The 22,117-nt window shown below is 50.2% G+C and overlaps 1 protein-coding gene across 1 annotated transcript in view; it reads right to left on the bottom strand.

Annotated features, from left to right (window-relative positions):
- Positions 1-22,117, bottom strand: part of ESYT3 (extended synaptotagmin 3) — a 54,616-nt gene that overhangs the window by 6,547 nt on the left and 25,952 nt on the right. Inside the window, exons 4-20 of the mRNA XM_065876748.1 lie at positions 16,519-16,595; positions 14,883-14,949; positions 14,172-14,261; positions 13,632-13,687; positions 12,101-12,221; positions 10,002-10,172; positions 9,227-9,309; positions 7,387-7,435; positions 7,050-7,139; positions 6,545-6,607; positions 6,393-6,455; positions 5,771-5,839; positions 5,143-5,229; positions 4,284-4,433; positions 2,039-2,535; positions 1,247-1,345; positions 590-721 (exon numbers count right to left, since the gene is read on the bottom strand). Coding sequence (XP_065732820.1) covers positions 590-721; positions 1,247-1,345; positions 2,039-2,535; positions 4,284-4,433; positions 5,143-5,229; positions 5,771-5,839; positions 6,393-6,455; positions 6,545-6,607; positions 7,050-7,139; positions 7,387-7,435; positions 9,227-9,309; positions 10,002-10,172; positions 12,101-12,221; positions 13,632-13,687; positions 14,172-14,261; positions 14,883-14,949; positions 16,519-16,595 — 1,964 coding nt within the window. The remainder of the gene's footprint in view (positions 1-589; positions 722-1,246; positions 1,346-2,038; positions 2,536-4,283; positions 4,434-5,142; positions 5,230-5,770; positions 5,840-6,392; positions 6,456-6,544; positions 6,608-7,049; positions 7,140-7,386; positions 7,436-9,226; positions 9,310-10,001; positions 10,173-12,100; positions 12,222-13,631; positions 13,688-14,171; positions 14,262-14,882; positions 14,950-16,518; positions 16,596-22,117) is intronic.

Here is a 22,117-nt window from a genome sequence, read left to right as displayed (position 1 = left end):
GAGATTCTGACTTCCATACCTTGTGATCAACTTGAAATCAAGAATTAGAATATTAAGGTTAAGACTTGCCACCACAGACCCATCAAAGGCAAGAAATGTGATTAGACTCTGTCTACTGGTTTGTCCCCAAGGACATGGGTGGACACGCGAGGGGAGGGTATCTGTTCTACCTGCCACCTGTGCTTTGTTGCGGGTGGGAAGACAGGCCAAAGAGCCTGGAGCTTTGGAGGAAATTTTAGGTCCTTAGGTTCAAGGCACATTTATTTTTGATCGAAAGAAAATATATTTGACCAGATTCAAATCCTTTTACTGCCAAAGAGGCTTCATTTAAAGAGAAAGAGTATGGACCATTTCATAATCAGGAGCACTTTAGTCCCTATGGACAAGAAAAGTGGGTAGCTGTTTTGCTAAACTTCCCTGGCAGTCCTTTTCTCTCACTAAAGTATAGAAGCTTTATGAAAGCATAGACTGTGTAGTCCTGTTCAACCCCAGCCCTTCCCAGAATCTGGCAGCTGCCAGGTACACGGGAGGTCCTCAGCAAATACTCGAGCGGCTGAGGCACTCTAGGTAGGCCACCTGGGCCACTTACATCTCATCAAACAGGGGATCCAGGGTCTTCCGCTTCACTGAGGTCTTCTTACGACTTGCCCACCTCCTTTCTGGCAACAAGTAGACACGGACGTAGGGATCAGCTCCACTGCTGGTGCAGGGCATCAGGTTTCTGATTTGGTTTCAAAGACATTAAAGAAAAAAGGCCTCTGGTTTTGAAATACTGAAAATACTCATTTAGAGAAAGCTGTACTATCCGTACAGCTTTAGATGGCCTTGAGGATAAAAATGCCCTGCAGTCTAGACCAAAAAAAGCAAAAGTCTGCAGAATTCAGAGGATATCAGGTGCATGGTTTTGTAAACATGCATTTTGTAAAGTTGGGTGTAGAGCCAAGTACCATTCCATCTAAAGGAAGTTGAAGATTCTCACTTGAGAAAATGTCCTGGCTCCAAACCACCCCAGACAATTTTGCAGTGGTTGTGTCTGAGCAAAGCCCTTGGCTCTGGAGCCCGTCAGCACCACTGTGGGTCTGTTACAGCATGCACAGCATGCAGGCCTTCAGACCTCATTCCTTCCAAATGTCTACCTTGTCTGCCTTGGGGCTGCCTGCCCCTGCCACTGCTCCAAGTGCCCCCACTCTGATTTTGGTCACCTGATGCTCTCAAAGAACCTTTCCTGGCCCTAGCATCCCTTTACCTGCAGCCGTTGATTAGCACGCTGAGACAGTGCTGCAGACACACATAGCGCACCGTGAGCTGAATCTCACCCAGCCCCTGATGCCTGAGATCCCCGTCTCTGTAAAGAAAGGCTTTGTCATTTCTCTTGCCATTACAAGTGCTGACCTCTCCCCGCACCCCCAAGAAGTGTGTAAGTTAATAAAATAATTCTCGGTAAGGTTCCTTTTAGTTGGAAGTCAGTTCTTCGCAGCATTCATGTAAAATTATCCTATTTCACAGCAGGAAAAGCACGGCACAGTAGGAAGAACCCTGGAGCAGCATCTGCCTTTATACTGTGATTTCTTGTGGAACCATGGGTGAGTTGTTCGACCTTTATGATAGTAAGTTCTATCTTGTAGGGTTATTGTGAAGATCAAATTAAATAACATGCTAAGCCCAGAGTCAACATTTAATAAATGGCAGCCACTGCTTATATAATTCCACATTCTAAGCTTTCCATATCCTCCCAGTATAAATAACTCTTAAGAATTCAGGGTATGCTTCTGCTGTAGGGAACCCTAACAACTGAAGTCCAACATCTATTTTATAGTTGGTGTGTAGCTAGAGCCACATGAGACTTTTTGGCACGTGCACACGTGCTTTCTCTCCCCCCAGCCTGTGTTCTTTCTATCTCACCATGCTGCCTCTTACGAAGCCATTTTGTGAAAAACCAGAACTTGCACAGAAAAGTAAGTTCATATCTACTTTTCCATCCAGGGAGGTATTTTTCATGCAGGTCATTTTAGAAAAGATTAAGCAGAGAGGTGCGTACTCAGTGTTGAGGCTGACATCTGTCAGGTCAAAGCAGGAAGAGGCCAGGGAGTTGAGCGAGGACATGCTGGGAGCCAGCCTCTTGGGCGGCTGTGCGAATAGGGAGGAAGGGCATTTCATGGGTCTGGGTGACTTGATGGGCCCTGGAGAGTGGGGGCCTGGGACAGCCAGGAAGATGGTAGACACACTCGTCTTCTCCTCCTTGGATGCACAGAACCCTCTGGCTCTGTCCTTGCCTTTGGGCTCTGGGCCCATCTCTTGAAGTGAGGGCTTGGTGGCAGCAGTGGTGGCACTGGTGGTGGCTGTGGTACTTTTGGAGGCTTGCTTGATATCAGAAGCAGGGTCTGGAGGGCATGGCAAATCTGCAGGGCCCTCTCCCCGCGGTGGGGCTCTGGAGCCCTGGTTGGTGGCGACCTTCTTAATGAGCAGAGGGCCTTTCTTTAGGGCTTCAGGTCCTGTGTATGGGCTTCCCAGCTCTCGTTCTTCCAAGCGCAGGAACTGTAAGCAGATGACAGGGTGGTTTATGGGCTGGGCATACCACTACCACTCTCTCCCCCTCTGCTCTCACCTACCTCTGGGAAATGGTTCCTTCTCTTTCCTGGAAGGAACAGTTTTCTCAAAACTCAGTTCCTTTCTGACTCCCCAGTCCAATGGAATTTTACCCCCAGACCATATCTTCCTTAACCTCTCTGCCTCTGACTCACTCTGACCAGACCTTCTGTCTTTTCCCTTTCTCCTGCCTCACCAGTCTTCATGAAGACTCAGTTCTGATCCCCTTTTCTCTATCCACTGGTACTGGATGCTGGAGACCTGGCCAATTCTCACAGTATGCACTTCCCCTCGGTACAGAGGACTCCCTCACCTTAACCTTCATATAGATCACCAGCTGCCTTCTGGATATGGTCATTTCTAGCTGTCACCTTATTTACCATTGCTTTCCCTAAAATGTGTTTCCTATCCAGACACACCCCTGTGCTTGTAGCACCAAAGTTTCAAACCTCAGCCATTGTGTCTCTCCTTCCCCTTTTCCCATCAGTCATTAAGACTCTTCCTAGGAACTTCCATTTCCAGCAATAAGGCGATCAAAATATTCTGAAAAACCTCCTGTTAGGAATGCCCAATAAAAATGAAACAAACATACTTCTAAATGCATAGCCAAACTCACAAGAAAGTAAGGAAAATCCCTAGGTTAAAAAAGAGAGAGAGAGAGAGAGAAAACTGAAAAATAAAGGTTAACTTTCCCAGGGTCATTTATCAACCATGGAATCCAAGGGGTTTGGAGAAGAGACCTAGGGTCAGAGTAGGACCCACGAAGGTGGGATATCTTTAGTGAAAAAGTAGTCTAGGATAAATAAACATTTCACCCACCAGCAAAGATTGACGACAAGAAATATATCTATCTCAGCCTGTACTCTGGTTGGGGGAAATAAAGTCTTTCATGAGAATATGGCACCTTATAGCCTGTCTCCTATAAATTTTGGGTTCATATTTATATTACCGTGGGGTTTTGAAACCCAAAGTTTGAAAATTAACATAAAAGTGGACTCAGGTGTGTAATGTTCCTGAGGTGCTTGGTTGCAGCCAAAGCAGAACTTCCTTGGAAGTGAACAACCTCAATCCAGGTCACAAAGGCAACACTGAACATATGTCTGCAACCCAAGTTACCAAATGTAGAAATGAGTCACCATGAAAAAGCATCAGCAGACACAACAGACATCAAAATTTATCTACCAAGATCTTCCGATAATAGAATTAACATACATTTTAAGTATTTTCAAATGATTAAAGATGGGATAGAATCATGAGAAGATAATAAAACACAACAAAGAAAAGACATTGTAGATTTGGAAAAGATAAAGTGAAAGATGAACAATAGCCTTTGAAACAAAAACTGTGAACAGGTTAAACAGCAGATTAGGCATAGCCAAAGAAAGAACTGGTGGTCTGGAAGACAGGTCTGAGGAAATTAGAATGTAGCACCAAGAGATAAAGAGATGGAAAATATGAAGGTGAGATCAGGTTAAGCCATGGAGATGATGAGAAGGTCCAACATAATAGAAGGAATTGTAGAAGGAGGGATTAAAAGATGAGGAGAGGCAATAGTTGAAGAGAAAATGGCTGACAATGTTCTGAAATTGATAAAAAATATGAATCCATCTCCTAGCTTCTTCCCAACACGGTGCAGATACTTAGTGCTGGGGCAGACCACCCCCTGCCTCCCCTGGGGGAAAGGGGGAGAGGTTTACCCGAAGCACCAGCCTCATGGAGATAAGGCTGTCCAGGCCTGAGTGGTCCAGTTGGAAGCGCTGCTCGAGGGTAAGGTCTGCATAGGGGAGAATCTGGCACAGGGGGAACTCCAGCACTCCTAGAGCACATTCTTGGTCATCATCAAGCACCTGGGCAGGGGGCCAGTCACAAAACAAGAGGATAATGAAGTCCCACCCTCACCAGACTACTCTCTGGGCTCCCGCCAAGACTGAGTTCACTTCAGTAAGGATGTTCTGTGTTTCTTTTGGCCTCTGGTCCTTTCCTGAAAACTGGAAATGGGACCAGGCATGGTCCCTGCCTTCAGTCAGGGCAAGAGAGTGACTCAGGGTAGAGGCAACCATGATCTGTATGAGGCAAGTCTGTCAAATGCCTGGGACCATCAGGGCTTTAGGGACTGATGAGCTGTGCTGCTCTATGATGGGACTTCCAGACAGGTCTGAGGGTCCCCAAAGACCCCAGTTCTACTACTTGTTGGTCATGAGATCTTGGACAAGTCATCGTTTGAGCCTCTGTTTGCTCAGGTGTAAAGAAGATCTCTCTCGCCCACAGATCTTTTTTTAAAGAAGTACATCATCATTAATGTCCTGAGTAGATTCCAACCCAGGCCACGCTGGGTGCTAGGTAATAACTGGAGAGACTGGCAGGGAGCACCAAGGGACTTGAGGGTTTGTCCTTCCACAACCTCCTACCCAATGACCTTGGTCACCAGGCTCACGAAGATGTGGGCCCTTAGTATCCTCTCCTGACTTTACTGCCGGGGGAGCCTGCTCAAGCCCCCTACCCCTCCTAGCTTAGACGCCTCTTAGCTGTGTTCCAAGAGCCCAACTTTAAGCAAACCTTCAGATGCAGCTGTTCAGTGGCCACGTTGCGCACAAAGAAGGAGAACACCTGGCTCCACACAGGGTCCTTGCTGTGGCGACAGGTCTGGGGACAGGAGAGGGAGAGATCACTGAAGGGTCAAGTTGGGCAGAGCAGGATACCAGCACCCTCTGCTCTCATTCTGGCCCCCTGGTGCCATTGGGAGCCTTCTCTGTGTCCGCCCAGGTATGGCACAAGCTACGGCTCGTGGGAGGCACTAGGGCAGGGCAGTCAGACTCAAAGGCAAGGAGAGTTTGCCAGGAAATCTCACAGGGGCTGAAATCCTACCAGCATTAGAGCTCACTTCCAGGGGGACTTTTGCTGCTGGGGGTGGGGGAAAGGACATAGGCGTAGAGCCATGCCTAAGCTTGAACACTTGTTCTGCTTTCTAGCCCTTAGGCGAGTCACTGATCTCTGGCCTCCAGATTCTTGAACTGTGAAACTATCTTGTGAGGTTATTTTGAAGACAGAGTAATATAAAGTGCCTGTCGTGTGCCAGCACCTACTAGGCACTCAGTGTAAGCGAATTCCCTTTTGCTTCTCTCCCGGAAGTGTTGGGGTACCCGCCCATTTCCTTGGTCCTCGGCTGCATGCCGAGCTGTCTTACCTTGCTCAGGTGTGTCTTCTTGCCTACAGATAGCTTGACATAGGAAGAAGGGTCTCTGCTGACTTTATTCTGTGAGGGGACAAATCCACAAAATGGAGGTGGCACCCCCGGTGCCAACTTGAGACCCTGCCTCTCAACCCCCAGGAGCATCGGTGGGACCTGAGGCCACCCAACCACTTCCCTTTGAGAGAAGGCTCCCCTGGTGCTCCCAGGAGCCCCGGGCTGCCATCACTGTGCCAGCACCTAGACGGGGTTGACCCCAGGGGAAGCTTCCAAGTTAAAGATGGGAGGCCTGGCTGGGCACAGGCCCTTGTTCCCTAGAGCTGTGGAGACAGGGTGCAGTTGAGTTCTGGTCCCCCCTTAGCTGTGTGGCACAAGCACTTAGCTTTCCGGGTCCTATTTTTAAAATGGCAATAAAATGGATGCACAGCCACCGTGGGACTCAGGCATAGCAGATGTGGGGATGAGCTGCCAAGCCCGGTGCCTGGCTCACTGCAGGCTCAGTGAACGGTGGCACTCATTGGCCCTGGGCTGTGTGTGCATGGCACCGCCCAGCAGACGCGGGGCTGTGGTTACTCTGGGGAAAAGGAGCTGTGTGACTTGCTTTCACACCCACACTTACCCTGGCACATTTGGAGAGCTTTTTGGCTTGATATTCACCATTTAGGTAGTCAAAGGGGTTTCTCTGCAGCACGAGAAGAACAGGGTGGATGAGCAACACGTGGACATTTGAAAGTGATGGGCACAAGGCAGGGTGTGTGTGACACCACTCACCGGCAGGTTGCAGGCGCTCTCCAAGAAGACCACGAGAATGGCAGTGGAAAAACTACCATGGTCCTACAAGCAGACACAAACCCTCACTAGGTGCCGCCAGCATCAGGAGACACAGACTGGTTTAGGAGAAGCCTCTTCATGCCTGAAGAGCCAGCCCTTGCCCTCCAGACTGGCCATACCTTCCCTCACAACCTAGTTCTTTGCTGAGGCTGAAAATACAACTGCAGCACGACAGACTCAAGTCAGAACCAGTGGCCTTCCCTATGAACCGGGCTGGTAGGCACTAACAGAGCTTTTAAGGATCCCATCCGCCCTTTGTGGAGATGAGGGCTGAGGGACATGCTCCCCAGAAGGTGGCGCTGGCTGGAGGACTCTGTGGGCAAGATCTGTGGCTTCAGCTCTCTAGCTCCCTCCCTGCCTCCCCGCACAGCTCTCACATGGACCAGACCTGCCACAAGTTCCCCCCTCCCCCCTTCTGCCAGGGAGCACGACAGCCCACACTCACCTCTATCACAGCTTCCGGGTCTGTGATCAGTGAAAGCCACTCCAGCCTCAGGTGCAGCTGCCCGCTCGTTGTGTCTTTCAGGACAAACCACTGCAGGGGGAGGGGGGAGGGGGAGGAGAGCTTGGGGAAAGGGCCAGTGGGACGCTACTGACTCTCTCCAGGCAGCTCAGTTCTGGGACCCAGTAGGGCCCTAATAGGGGCTTCAGGGAAGAGGTGAACCAGCCCAGACAGGGTAGGCTCTAGACTAGGAGAGGTGGTTATGGAAGGACAGAAGTACTACACTTTGGGATGGAAATGATGCTGTCCACAAGGAGGGGTTTGCAGGCACCAACTCTACCTCATCCACCACTCTGTTGGTCATGACGTCCCCGAGGCATATCTGCAGGCTGGAATACACAGGGAGTGGAAAGTCAGCTCAGCCCAGAGGCAGCAACAAGCAGCGGGCATGGAGGCCCACTCTGAAATCTATTTTGAAATATCCGAGTGGGACTCTCAAGACGGAGGACCTTATTCATCCCAAGAATGAACGGGAGACCACTTTGAGCTCAAGCAAAGGAAGGACTGTCTAACCATCGGGGCTGCTCCCACTGGGCATGCTGCCCGGGCAGGCAGGCGGCTCTGATCCCAGAGGGGAACAAGCAGACACTGCTGGACACACTGGCTCTGGATTGCTCAATGAGGGTGCTGTTGGTATTTGGGCTGGGATGAGTCTTCACTGTGCAGAACTGCCCACGCATTGCAGGAATTTAGCCTCTGTGTCGTGTGTCCTCTAAATGCCAGTGGCACCACCTCCCGCAGTCACTGTAGTAACCAGAAATGCCCCTCCCTTTCCAAAACTGGCCCAGATGCCCTCCAGGGGCTACGTATAGTTGGCATGTGTGTGAGAGGCGGTACACATTCATGGCGTGCCTTCCGCCTCGCCCGACCCAAGCCCAACTGGAGCGTCCTGAGAGCCAGAGGGGAAATTAATTCCATGTAACTGTTTGTTAGAAATGTGCCTGAGCTCAAAACACACTTGAAATCAGTTAGCTAAACCACAAACCACAAGACACACTTCTAACCTGCAACATTACAAAAGTCACAACTCCTTTCTCACAACTCCTTTCATTAAGATGAGAAATTAAAAATGATAAGTAACGTGGTGGTGAGCTATTTCTCGGGTGGTCAGATTGTTCCCCTCCCATTTTGTTTTGTTTCTATTTTTTAAAATCACCTGTTCACAGAAACAAGCTAAAAATTTTAGGAGTAAGAAGATTTGGGTAAAATTCTCTTTTCTGCTGCCTCCTAACCCCAGCCTCCGAGATGGAGCAGCGGTGTAGCGTCCACACGAGCACATGCGAACACACGTACATGTCCATCCTCCCTGGAAAGATGTATCAACTGCTCAGGTCACTCCCAACTGCTTCCCCTACTTCCCTAGACAGAAATGAATATCCTCGAGGTCAACATACATAGATCCTACTCATCATTTTTAAAAGCTGCGGGATATTCTGTAGTTTGGCAGTGACAAATTTGTTGAAACATTCAGGCAATGTCCTCTGACTCTGGACAATCACGTTTCCAGCTTTTTTGGTTTGTCACCACAGAGAAACATTTCAGGTATAATGCTTTTATAGGAGATTCCTGGAATTGGGGTGGCTGGACCAAAACACATGTAAATTTAGAGTTTTGATAGCCAGCCCCACGCCGGTCATTTCAATCCTCTCTCAGCCCTGAGGCTCTGTGTTCCTCTGAACTGGAAGGAGAGAGAGGTGACTTGACCTGCAGGCCACAACGACTGATGCAGCAAACCTCAAGCACGACCCCACGGGAGCCAAGTGCCAGCTCAGAGTGAGCAGATGGTTCCTGGGTACCGGGGGCCTGGCCATCCGTGCCAGCCTTGGCCCTGCCCACTGCTCCAAACGGGGACTCTGGGTGCATTACGAGGAGCACAGAAAGCAGAGCCCACGGTACACAAACGTCGGGGCCCTCCATGTACCCCCAGAGGGCTGGCGCTCAGGGCTGGGCACTCGGGAGGCATCTGGGGGGAGGTTTGTGGCAGCGGTGCGGAACGATGGGACTGGTTGCCTGGTACAGTCACCACGTCAGAGTGCAGCGAGGGCGGTGGAAGCAGGGGTACCTGTGCCTCAAGCCCTAGAGCCCTGCGCCCCCAGGCCCAGCATGGCCTTCCTCCTCACCTGCCCAAGAAGTCATCCTTGTCAGGGTCCTCATCGTACAGGTCCACCACCAGGTCCTGCCCAGGGACTTCATGCACTATGAACTGGAAGGAAAGAGAGGTGACTTGACCTGCAGGCCACACAGCTGATGAAGCAGACCTCAAGCACGACCCCCGGGGAGCCAAGTTCCAGCTCTGCCACCTGCCAGCTCGGAGCCCCGGGCAGGTCCTGCCCTTCTCAGTGCCTGGAGAACCCCACCTGTAAGAGGGGAGTGATGCCCTCTCCTGCAGGGTGCGGAGGATTAGCGGCAGCTTGTGCAAGCCTGTGGGCAGGGTGGGTGCTCGGGATGCTGGCTGCTGTGTTTTCTGCCCGGGGCTTGCCGCTTCCAAACTGCAACGCTCAAACAGGCTGTGGGCCTGCCCTTCACATGATAAGGATTGTGGCTGAACTTAAGGCAGAACTTCAGGCTCCCAGGGTCTGGCTCTGGGAGGGAAGGCTGAGAGGACTGGGGCAGAACTGCCCCTGATGTTCTTTGATTTGATCTGAAAACTTCCAACAAAGTCGGCTCTGGTTGGGAAGGGACGTAGGAATCTGTCAATAGGCTGGCCCTCCATCAGGGGCCAGAGCAGCCCATCTCTGCAAGCCTGTTCCCGAGGGCCACGCCTGTGGCCCAGTGTCGCCCGTGGGTGTGTGAGGACCGTGAAGGTAGGGCCCTCCCTTGTTTGGGACAGAACCACCCAGAGTAGAGCCCTGGAGGGCATGGAGAGCAGCTGGGAGCCGCTAAGGAGACTCTCACCTCAAACACCTCGTTCCAGGTGGGGTTCAGGTTCTTATAGATGGTCCTGCTCCGGAAGTGCTGCAGGCCGATGCTCACCTTGGCGTAGGGGTCTGACTTGCCTCGGAGTCCTAGGAAGTTGTCCTTCTGGGCCAGCTTTTCTCCCTCCAGCAAGTGGGCTCTGATCACTCCCTGGAAAAATGCCCCAGCCCGGGCCTCACAGCTGTTTCTAGGGCCCTCAAAGCCCCCGACATCAGAGCCCAAGCCATCAGCTCTCACCCCAGCCCCGCCTTACCCTCCTCATGTCTGGACAGGGAGACAGAAGCCAGAGACGACAGCCTCTTGGCCAGGGCCATGCAGCAAGGGACGGCAAGGCCCAGGGCTCTGTCCACTGCACCACGATGCCCGGCCACATTCCCGGCCCTCCCGCCTCTCCGTGCCTCCAGCCTGCCCCGTGAAGGGCCCATTCCACCGTGGCCACGTCCTCGTCCTGTGCCAACTGCCACGCCACCCGAGCGGCTTTCCTCCTGCGTTCCAGCCCCTCTCTAGCTTACACGTAGACTGAGGCCCGGTGTCATTTCTTCCCACTACCCAGGTGTACACACCCCTGTGGCCGCTGCCTGCTGCGGCAGTTGGTCCCTGGGCTCGTAAAGGCCCCAGCACTGAGTCACCCCACTCCCCACACCCTAGGCTATGTCTCAAGTCAGAACAGAGCACAAGAACCAGGAAAAACACAGTTCAGGGGGCCAGTAGGCCTCTGGCCTAGAACTATTTCTTTTAAATATCAGTAAATACATACGCATTTGCCCTTTGACCCAGCAATCCCACGTCTAGAAATCTATCCTAAAGACATACTGGCAAGACATCATGACAAGGCTCTTCATGACAGCATAATTGGAAATAACAGAAGACCAGACACAGCTCAGCCATCCATCAGTAGAGAACTGGTTGAATAGATGCGGTACATTCACGTGGTGGAGTACCACGTACCCCACTGTCATGGGGTGACCCTCATGACACATGCATGATAACAGCAAGGTGAGGAGAGCTGTGGCCTCCTGCCGTCCATCCAAGAAAGGGGGACTATGCGTGTAATCAGATGCATACCCACAGCCGTCATACGTGTATGTGCTCATATTAGAAAACAAATAATGAAAAATACCGGAGGAGGAGGGACTAGGTGGTAGAAGCTTGACTCCTTAAAGTACAATTTGTTTTTCACACTGGCCTTTAGAAGTGTGCAAATATTTTACATGATTGTAAAAGAAAGTTAAGGTAAAAATTAAACTCTAGAAACAGAAAATGGAAGGAAATCAATGTAAATATTCATGGCCAGTTGTCACAGACACACAGAGAGGAAGTATTCCAAGTGAGTTTAAATTGTAGCCACTTGACAGTACATCTCTAGTGGGATATGCCCTAAGGACAGAATGTCTGCAGTAGCTATGATGTAGGTGACGGTGCTGTAGTGAGACTGAGACTGCTAAACGCACAGTGTGGGGTAAGGGCCATGCGTCACCCCTGTGTGGCCTGATGCCTCACACCTGGCTCTGATGGTAAAAATAGGCACTTTCCCCTCTCCTGAGGCCCTGACTCCCAGCCCCATGGCCAGGGCACCTTCTGCAGGGAGGCCATGTGGCTGTCCTCCTGAGGACAGCGCTGAGGGCTGGCCCCCTCCTCAGGGGCCTTCTGAGCTCCCAGGACGGGCGGGGGCAGTGGGGCTGAGCACCCAAGGAAGCCCCACGTCCTGGCTCCTTCCCGGAAGACGTAAGCGTTCTTCCTGCCACCAAAGGATGGAATGGGAGCCTCCTGTCCCTGAAGGGAGAATGGGAGGCTCCTGGAGTTTCCCGGGAGCGAGTGTGACCACCCGCAGTCCCCAACACAGGCCGCATGGGGGGACCAGGATCCAGGAAGGAATGCTCCCTGGGCTTTTTCCCTCCCAAGATGGGTGACTTTGGGCAAGTCATTCAACCTTCCTGAGACTCAGTCTTTGCTCCATAAAATAGGATGCCAGGCCCTCATAGGGCGGAAGTGAGCATCGCCATCTGAGGGTGCATCTCCCTGGCCCATCTGTCCCTCAGCTCTGGGCCCAGTGCTCTGCGGCCCGTGCGGGTACTCACGCAGGGCAGAGGGAAGCGCAGGTTGGTCAGGTCCAGCCCCTTCTTCACGGGCACAGTCACACGGTTGGGCAGCACCAGGTGGGCAGCGATGAGGTCCTCCAGCATGCTGTCTGACACCTCACTGGGGACAGTGGGCACGCAGAGCTGTGGAGGGTGGCACCACCTCCCCCAGGCCGCCTGCCTGTCCGCCCATCCCTGGAGCTGGAACCAGGAGCAGAGCTTGGGGCCAGGTGGGCCCATCTCGGGACAGAGCAGCCCTGACCCCAGCCTGCCTGGATGGGGGGTCAGGGGGAGGATGTACATTTTGACCGCCCCTGAGCCCCCCCACCCCAATCCTGCTTTGTTCTCTGAGGATCACAGCATGGTAGCCAAGAACGAGGACATGGATCCTGGGTTAGAATCTTGGCTCTGTCACCCACAAGCTGTGTGACCTTGGAAAGTTGCTGATCTCGCCACACCTTAGTTTCCTCATCTCTAAAGTGGGGATAATTATGCCTACTTCCTGGGGTTGTTATGAGGATGAGTTAATACGTGTGAAGTGCTGAGAACAGTGCTTAGTGCCCAGTAAATGCCAGGTACGTGTTCACTGTTGTAGCCCTTCTACTCTCTGACATCACCTTGAAATCCTCCTTCTTTATTGCCTGACTCTATCTCGCCAGTAGAGGGAGACAGGGGCAGTGGGCCGGCACGCAGTAGGTGCTCAGGAAATATCTTCTAAGTGAAAGAATGCATGACTGGATTCTCTGCGCCCAGGGGGTGAAGATCAGTGGGAATGTCCCCAGTGAGGGAGTGAGTGGTCCTCCCTGCAGGTGGGGACAGCTGCTGGGCCTGGCGAGCCAGCCAGGGGTTACCCTGGATGGTCCACTGTCCCTCCCTCCTGGGAGGTGTGTCCACACGGGGCTGGAGCCCTTCTCTGCTCCTCTCACGGGCCTGAGGCTCTGAGCGCAGCACCACACCGGCCCCAGGAAGGTGGGTTGCCCAGACCAGCTCCTCCTCACTGGCCTCTGCTGTGAGAGCTGCCCCCTCCCATGCCAGTGTCTGTGTCTGGGCGGGAGCCACTTGGGCTTCTCACACACACTTGGGTCAGGGAGGGAGTGGATGTGGACAAGGAGGACACTCGTGTGTATCCACACCCACTGTGCCAGCACCGCACATACCTGACTGTTCTCCCAGGGGCCTCAAGACAGAGGAACCAGGCTCCCTATTTACTGAGGAAGAGCCCAGAGAAGTGAAGTCACTTGTCCAAAGGCACACAGTGGCTGAGGGGGGGCCAGGAGGCTGGTCTGGCTGGCCTGGTTCCAGAACCTGCACTCGCCCCTCATTAGCCCACGGGGCCTCCTCTAGGACATCTCACCTGATGGTGTCACTCCAAACACACCAATGCTATCCCCCTGGAGGGGGCAGCTGCCCACCCCTCTCCTCGTGCAGAGAGGGAGAGGGAGGGCACAGCCACGGTGTGGTTCCCATCACTGGCTGCACGGCCCGGAGGGCCCCACCTCGGGCCTGCCTGGCGGTTCACACAGGCACTTACCTGATTCCTGGTGCATCCAGCAGGTTGGTCAGGCCTGTCCAGTTGATCTGCAGGTGCTGCAGGGGCAGAGGGAGGCCGTTAGGCTGGAAGGAACCAGAAGCCCAGGCTGAGAACCCTCTGCCAAGGGCCCTGCCCCCGCCCCCGCCCCCATGGAGAATTCAGCCGACTGGGGGGCGGTGCCCTCTGCGGGGGGGCGAGGCGGGTGAGGGCGCCTCCCAGTCCTGCTCAGGACCAGGGCTGTCAGGAAGGCTGCTTCTGCCGGGACCACAGGAGCGGCCCAAGGGCACGGCCACAGGCCAGCCTGGCATCCGAGGGCTCTGAGTTACAGCCTCCTCGCTGTGACCTCAGCCACTTCTCCAGGCTGTTTCCTGGGCTCGGGGAGAGCAGAGTCAAGCACCTCAGGCCACCTTAGGGAGCACATGAGATGGGGGGTCCAGGTGGCCTTCGGCAGCGTTCTTGGGCTCAAACCCAGTACCTGGGCTCAGTGGGCGAGCGCCGGCCCACAGGGAGCGGCAAGCCCGCCTCGTCCTGGGGACTCACCGGCTTTTGAAGGAAGAACATGGTCACAGCTCCCACGAAGGGCTTGTCCACCAGGAGGGGCTCCAGGATGACCCGCAGCGTGCCCTGCAGCTGGATGGCACAGAGGGCCGGGAGGGGCCTCAGCCACCCTTCCTCCAGTACCTGCTCTGCTCCTTCATGCCCAAGCCATCCCCAGATGTCAGGGCCACCTGCCATCACAGCAGGGACCACACTCGGGGAAAAGAAGCCAGCGTGCAGCTTCCACCCCTTTGCCGGTTTCCAAGGGCCACAAGCTGGCCCCCACTGCCCCCCACTGCCTTGCTGCCTGGGGGCTGCAGCCCTGACCATGGCCGGGACCCAGGAGTTCTTTCCAGCTCCAGCTCAGCTCCTCTACTCCTACCATAAAATAGCTCTATCTCCTCCTTCCACCTCAGCTTCTCAGCATCGGCTCTGCACCGTTTAATAAAGAGAGCCTCTCACTTCCCAGGGCAGTCGAAGCCTCTCTGGCAGGGGGGTTTGATGAACAGAGGCAGGTGTGGGGCTGTCCTGAGCGGCAGGGTGGTGAAACCCAGCCACCACTTCCTGGCCCTATGATCTCGGACCTGGAGTCCCTTGATTGGTACTAGCCTCTGTGCTTGGTGTCAACACCCCCGCTGCAGCCTCCTCCAGCATAAGCCCGCTTCCCCTGCCTTGACCCACAACCTGGAGGCAGTCACGCCAGGCTCCACCCACCTGGATCCCGTTCACACCAGCCTGTAGCTTCTGCAGCTCCACGCTGATCTCACAGTCCCCGATGTAGCTGAAAGTGGGGAGGGAGAAGGAAGGTAGAGAGGAGGGGCAGGTCCACGACTCAGGAGAGGTTGGGACACTTGCCCAGGGCAGCCCAGCCCAAGCCCAGATGGCCAAGCCCGAGCCCTGCATCACCTGGATGTGGACTCCCTGACAGCCTCGGCTATTCTCAGCTCTGCGCAGACACTGCCAGCCCCCGGGGTCCCCGCACCCAGGGGTCCCACATGCATCCCCCCCTCTGCCCACGAGGGCAGAGACCTCTGGGCACCACTTCGCCCCATGACACCCCGCAGATGCGAAGGAGGGGGTCTGGGTGCACACACTGCTATGCCTCTGCCCCATCTCTACCCAGGCCTCTTCCCCAGAGACACAGAGCAGCCCCGCAGCCTCCATCCACCATTCATGCAGGCTGCTGCTGGGGGTGGTGAGGTGGGCACTGTAACGAGTTCTCAGAAGCCTGAGTTCAGCTGGCAACGCCTGCCATGCGATGGGCACAGGAAGCCCAGAATGGGTGCCCTTGAAAGTAGAGAGCAGAGACTCCATCAAAAGACTGAAGGAGATGCAGAGGGACAGGGTGGCCATCAAATATCTGCATGGCACAGGCAGAGGAGCCAGATGTCACAGAAATGCTGAGTGTCCCCTGGAAGGGCAGGAGGACCCCAGGGGCTCCCTGAGATGACTGGAAAGCTGGGTGCGTGGGCTAGATGACATTGACGTGCCCCAACTATTCACACAGGATCTTGTGGCAGAGCCTTGGGGCCGGGAGGGCCCAATTGCCATTACCATCTCAACACACTTGAGACCAGCCCCCATACAGTGATGGGTGTTCTGGAATTGCCTCCTGTCTTCCCAACGTGTTCTCAGCGCCAGCCTCTGGGCTAAGGACAGGAAATACAGGGGCACTGGAAGTGAATGGCAACCTTCTGGAACCTCAGGAGTTTATCCTTGGTCCTTTAAGCACAGTTCAAATCCCACCACCTCCAGGAAGACTTCCTGGATTGAATCTCCATTCTCTCTAACTCAAGCCTATTAACAAACCTCATTCAAAAGGGATGCCCCTGCCCGACACACTGAACAAGTCACTTGTGTGTCTTTGCATCCTTTAGTTTTTCTGAGGTACAACAGAGCCCAGTTCTCCTGCTGGCCTTTCACAGCCTGTGCTCGGAGCTCCCTGGGTTGCACCACAAGTCCCCACATTTTCTCGTCACACTTGCTTTCTCTTGCTACATCCTCTCTGAGACAGCTGGTCTGACCCTCCAGGTGACCTGGCCTCCAAGAAAGCTCTGTTGCCCAGGCCTTGGTACCCAAAACACGCCTGGTGCCTGGTCTATGGGAGAAGCCAGGCCTGGGCTGAGGGCTCAGACAGTAGTGGCTCCCCTGGGACCATCCGTTCTCTTGCCACTCCTCCCCGTCCCAGCAGGGACCTTGTGCTCCAGCCCAGGGGGATGAAGGGGCATATGTGCTGTGAGGGGCTTTCACACCCCAAATGAGTGTTTCCCTACGACTCCATCTTCAACCTGGCTGTTCCTACAGTGTTCCCCCGCCCTCCACACCTGGCCCCAGGGGCACGAGGGCTCACCAGATCTGCAGGTCCAGGACCACCTGTCTCCGGTTGCACTTGTTAGTGTGCACCTTGATGCCGTTGATCCTGGGGCACTGGAAGAGATGCCAGAGGACTGGGTCAGCAGGGGTCTTGCAGGCAGGGGGCAGGGGGCGGGGTGCTGCTGGCTCCCTGCCCAGAGCTGGGCTTTGTCCACAACAACCAGCGTGACCACTGCACTCCCGGGATGAGGCATGAAAGCAGAAATCCACCCTGCAGTCCCTGCCCATCCTCGGCACCCTGATACCTCCCTCTCCAAACGAACAAAAATTTTTCATAATTAAATGTTGGAGAAAAAAATTCAATCGACCACACTAGAGGAAAGATTCTATTATCCTTCTATTCTCTCCATGGAAAGTGATGCTTACAAATGCACTGTCACATGCAAAGGTTATCAAAGAGTATGGAGCCAAAAATGCAGGAACAAAAGTATTACAGGGATATCTTGAACAGTTCATTTACATGATTATGTAACTTTTCCCAGCGTTTGTGATATGTGTGATATGTCAGCTTTTGTAAAAGTACAACTTGTTGTGATTTATTTTCTCATACGTTCTCATATTTATTCAACATTCATTTTTGTCCTGGTTTTACACTTTAAGTTTAAAATTCTTTTTCTTTGCCCTGGCCGCCTCCTCCCCGAGCCGTGTGGATGAAAGGCTCTTGGTGCTGCAGCCAGGAGTCAGTGCTATGCCTCTGAGGTGGGAGAACCAACTTCAGGACACTGGTCCACAAGAGACCTCCCAGCTCCACGTAATATCAAATGGTGAAAATCTCCCAGAGTTCTCCATCTCAACACCAGCACCCAGCTTCACTCAACGACCAGCAAGCTACAGTGCTGGACACCCTATGCCAAACAACTAGCAAGACAGGAACACAACCCCACCCATTAGCAGAGAGGCTGCCTAAAATAATAATAAGTCCACAGACACCCCAAAACACACCACCAGACGTGGACCTGCCCACCAGAAAGACAAGATCCGGCATCAACCACCAGAACACAGGCACTAGTCCCCTCCACCAGGAAGCCTGCACAACCCACTGAACCAACTTTAGCCACTGGGGACAGACACCGAAAACAACGGGAACTACAAACATGCAGCATGCAAAAAGGAGACCCCAAACACAGTAAGATAAGCAAAATGAGAAGACAGAAAAACACACAGCAGATGAAGGAGCAAGATAAAAACCCACGAGACCTCACAAATGAAGAGGAAATAGGCAGTCTACCTGAAAAAGAATTCAGAATAATGATAGTAAAGATGACCAAAATCTTAGAAATAGAATAGACAAAACGCAAGAAACAGTTAACAAAGACCTAGAAGAAATAAAGATGAAACAAGCAATGATGAACAACACAATAAATGAAATTAAAAATATTCTAGAAGGGATCAATAGCAGAATAACAGAGGGAGAAGAATGGATAAGTGACCTGGAAGATAAAATAGTAGAAATAACTACTGCAGAGCAGAATAAAGAAAAAAGAATGAAAAGAACTGAGGACAGTCTCAGAGACCTCTGGGACAACATTAAATGCACCAACATTCGAATTATAGGTGTTCCAGAAGAAGAAGAGAAAAAGAAAGGGACTGAGAAAATATTTGAAGAGATTATAGTTGAAAACTTCCCTAATATGGGAAAGGAAGTAGTTAATCAAGTCCAGGAAGCACAGAGAATCCCATACAGGATAAATCCAAGGAGAAACACACCAAGACACATATTAATCAAACTGTCAAAAATTAAATACAAAGAAAACATATTAAAAGCAGCAAGGGAAAAACAACAAATAACACACAAGGGAATCCCCATAAGGTTAACGGCTGATCTTTCAGCAGAAACTCTGCAAGCCAGAAGGGACAGGCAGGAGATATTTAAAGTGATGAAGGAGAAAGACCTACAACCAAGATTACTCTACCCAGCAAGGATCTCATTCAGATTTGATGGAGAAATTAAAACCTTTACAGAACAGCAAAAGCTGAGAGAGTTCAGCACCACCAAACCACCTTTACAACAAATGCTAAAGGATCTTCTCTAGGCAAGAAACACAAGAGAAGGAAAAGATCTATAATAACAAACCAAAAACAATTAAGAAAATGGGAATAGGAACATACATATTGATAATTACCTTAAATGTAAATGGATTAAATGCTCCCACCAAAAGACACAGACTGGCTGAATGGATACAAAAACAAGACCCATATATATGCTGTCTACAAGAGACCCACTTCAGACCTAGGGACACATACAGGCTGAAAGTGAGGGGATGGAAAAAGATATTCCATGCAAATGGAAACCAAAAGAAAGCTGGAGTAGCAATTCTCATATCAGACAAAATAGACTTTAAAATAAAGACTATTAGAAGAGACAAAGAAGGACACTACATAATGATCAAGGGATCGATCCAAGAAGACATAACAATTGTAAATATCTATGCACCCAACATAGGAGCACCTCAATACATAAGGCAAACACTAATCAGCCCTAAAAGGGGAAATCGACAGTAACACATTCATAGTAGGGGACTTTAACACCCCACTTTCACCAACGGATAGATCATCCAAAATGAAAATAAATAAGGAAACACAAGCTTTAAATGATACATTAAACAAGATGGACTTAATTGATATTTATAGGACATTCCATCCAAAAACAACAGAATACACATTCTTCTCAAGTGCTCATGGAACATTCTCCAGGATAGCTCATATCTTGGGTCACAAATCAAGCCTTGGTAAATTTAAGAATATTGAAATCGTATCAAGTATCTTTTCCGACCACAATGCTATGAGGCTAGGTATCAATTACAGGAAGAAATCTGTAAAAAATACAAACACATGGAGGCTAAACAATACTCTACTTAATAACGAAGTGATCACTGAAGAAATCAAAGAGGAAATAAAAAAATACCTAGAAACAAATGACAATGGAGACAGAACAACCCAAAACCTATGGGATGCAGCAAAAGCAGTTCTAAGAGGGAAGTTTATAGCAATACAATCCTACCTTAAGAAACAGGAAACATCTCAAATAAACAACCTAACCTTGCACCTAAAGCAATTGGAGAAGGAAAAACAAAAAACCCTCAAAGTTAGCAGAAGGAAAGAAATCATAAAGATCAGATCAGAAATAAATGAAAAAGAAATGAAGGAAATGATAGCAAAGATCAATAAAACTAAAAGCTGGTTCTTTGAGAAGATAAACAAAATAGATAAACCATTAGCCAGACTCATCAAGAAATAAAGGGAGAAGGCTCAAATCAACAGAATTAGAAATGAAAAAGGAGAAGTAACAACTGACACTGCAGAAATACAAAAGATCATGAGAGATTACTAAAAGCAACTCTATGCCAATAAAATGGACAACCTGGAAGAAATGGACAAATTCTTAGAAATGAACAACCTGCCAAGACTGAATCAGGAATAGAAAATATGAACAGACCAATCACAAGCACTGAAATTGAAACTATGATTAAAAATCTTCCAACAAGGCTTCTCTGGTGGCGCAGTGGTTGAGAATCTGCCTGCTAATGCAGGGGACATGGGTCCCACATGACGCAGAGCAACTTAAGCCCGTGAGCCACAACTACTGAGCCTGTGCGTCTGGAGCCTGTGCTCTGCAACAAGAGAGGCTGCGATAGTGAGAGGCCCACGCACTGCAATGAGGAGTGGCCCCTGCTTGCCACAACTAGAGAAAGCCCTTGCACAGAAATGAAGACCCAACACAGCCAAAATTAAATTAAAAAAAAAAAGTAACTGTTTAAAAAAAAAAAAATCTTCCAACAACCAAAGCCCAGGACCAGATGGCTTCACAGGCGAATTCTTTCAAAAATTTAGAGAAGAGCTAACACCTATCCTGCTCAAACTCTTCCAAAATATAGCAGAGGGAGGAACACTCCCAAACTCATTCTACAAGACCACCATCACCCTGATACCAAAACCAGACAAGGATGTCACAAAGAAAGAAAACTATAGGCCAATATCACTGATGAACATAGATGCAAAAATCCTCAACAAAATACTAGCAAACAGAATCCAACAGCACATTAAAAAGATCATACACCATGATCAAGTGGGGTTTATTCCAGGAATGCAAGGATTCTTCAATATACGCAAATCAATCAAAGTGATACACCATTTTAACAAACTGAAGGAGAAAAACCATATGGTCATCTCAATAAATGGAGAGAAAGCTTTCGACAAAATTCAACACCCATTTATGATAAAAACCCTCCAGGAAGTAGGCATAGAAGGAAATTTCCTCAACATAATAAAGGCCATATATGACAAACCCACAGCCAACATCGTCCTCAATGGTGAAAAACAAAGCATTTCCACTAAGATCAGGAACAAGACAAGGTTGCCCACTCTCACCACTCTTATTCAACATAGTTTTGGAAGTTTTAGCCACAGCAATCAGAGAAGAAGAGGAAATAAAAGGAATCCAAATCGGAAAAGAAGAAGTAAAGCTGTCACTGTTTGCAGATGACATGATACTATACATAGAGAATCCTAAAGATGCTACCAGAAAACTACTAGAGCTAATCAATGAATCTGGTAAAGTAGCAGGATACAAAATTAATGCACAGAAATCTCTGGCATTCCTATACACTAATGATGAAAAATCTGAAAGTGAAATCAAGAAAACACTCCCATCTACCACTGCAACAAAAAGAATAAAATATCTAGGAATAAACCTACCTAAGGAGACAAAAGACCTGTATGCAGAAAATTATAAGACACTGATGAAAGAAATTAAAGATGATACAAATAGATGGAGAGATATACCATGTTCTTGGATTGGAAGAATCAACATTGTGAAAATGACTCTCCTACCCAAAGCAATCTACAGATTCAATGCAATCCCTATCAAACTACCACTGGCATTTTTCACAGAACTAGAACAAAAAATTTCACAATTTGTATGGAAACACAAAAGTTCCCGGATAGCCAAAGCAATCTTGAGAACGAAAAACAGAGCTGGAGGAATCAGGCTCCCTGACTTCAGATTATACTAGAAAGCTACAATAATCAAGACAGTATGGTACTGGCACAAAAACAGAAATATAGATCAATGGAACAGGATAGAAAGCCCAGAGATAAACCCATGCACATATGGTCACCTTATCTTTGATAAAGGAGGCAGGAATGTACAATGGAGAAAGGACAGCCTCTTCAATAAGTGGTGCTGGGAAAACTGGACAGCTACATGTAAAAGTATGAGATTAGATTACTCCCTAACACCATACACAAAAATAAGATCAAAATGGATTAAAGACCTAAATGTAAGGCCAGAAACTATCAAACTGTTAGAGGAAAACATAGGCAGAACACTCTATGACATAAATCACAGCAAGATCCTTTTTGACCCACCTCCTAGAGAAATGGAAATAAAAACAAAAATAAACAAATGGGACCTAATGAAACTTCAAAGCTTTTGCACAGCAAAGGAAACCATAAAGCAGACCAAAAGACAACCCTCAGAATGGGAGAAAATATTTGCAAATGAAGCAACTGACAAAGGATTAATCTCCAAAATATACAAGGAGCTCATGCAGCTCAATAACAAAAAAACAAACAAC

This window comes from Phocoena phocoena, chromosome 4, assembly GCF_963924675.1.
Source record: "Phocoena phocoena chromosome 4, mPhoPho1.1, whole genome shotgun sequence".
In the NCBI taxonomy this organism is placed as follows: domain Eukaryota; kingdom Metazoa; phylum Chordata; class Mammalia; order Artiodactyla; family Phocoenidae; genus Phocoena; species Phocoena phocoena.
Note: the sequence above shows the minus strand (reverse complement) of the source record. Positions and strands in the feature narration are given on the sequence as shown.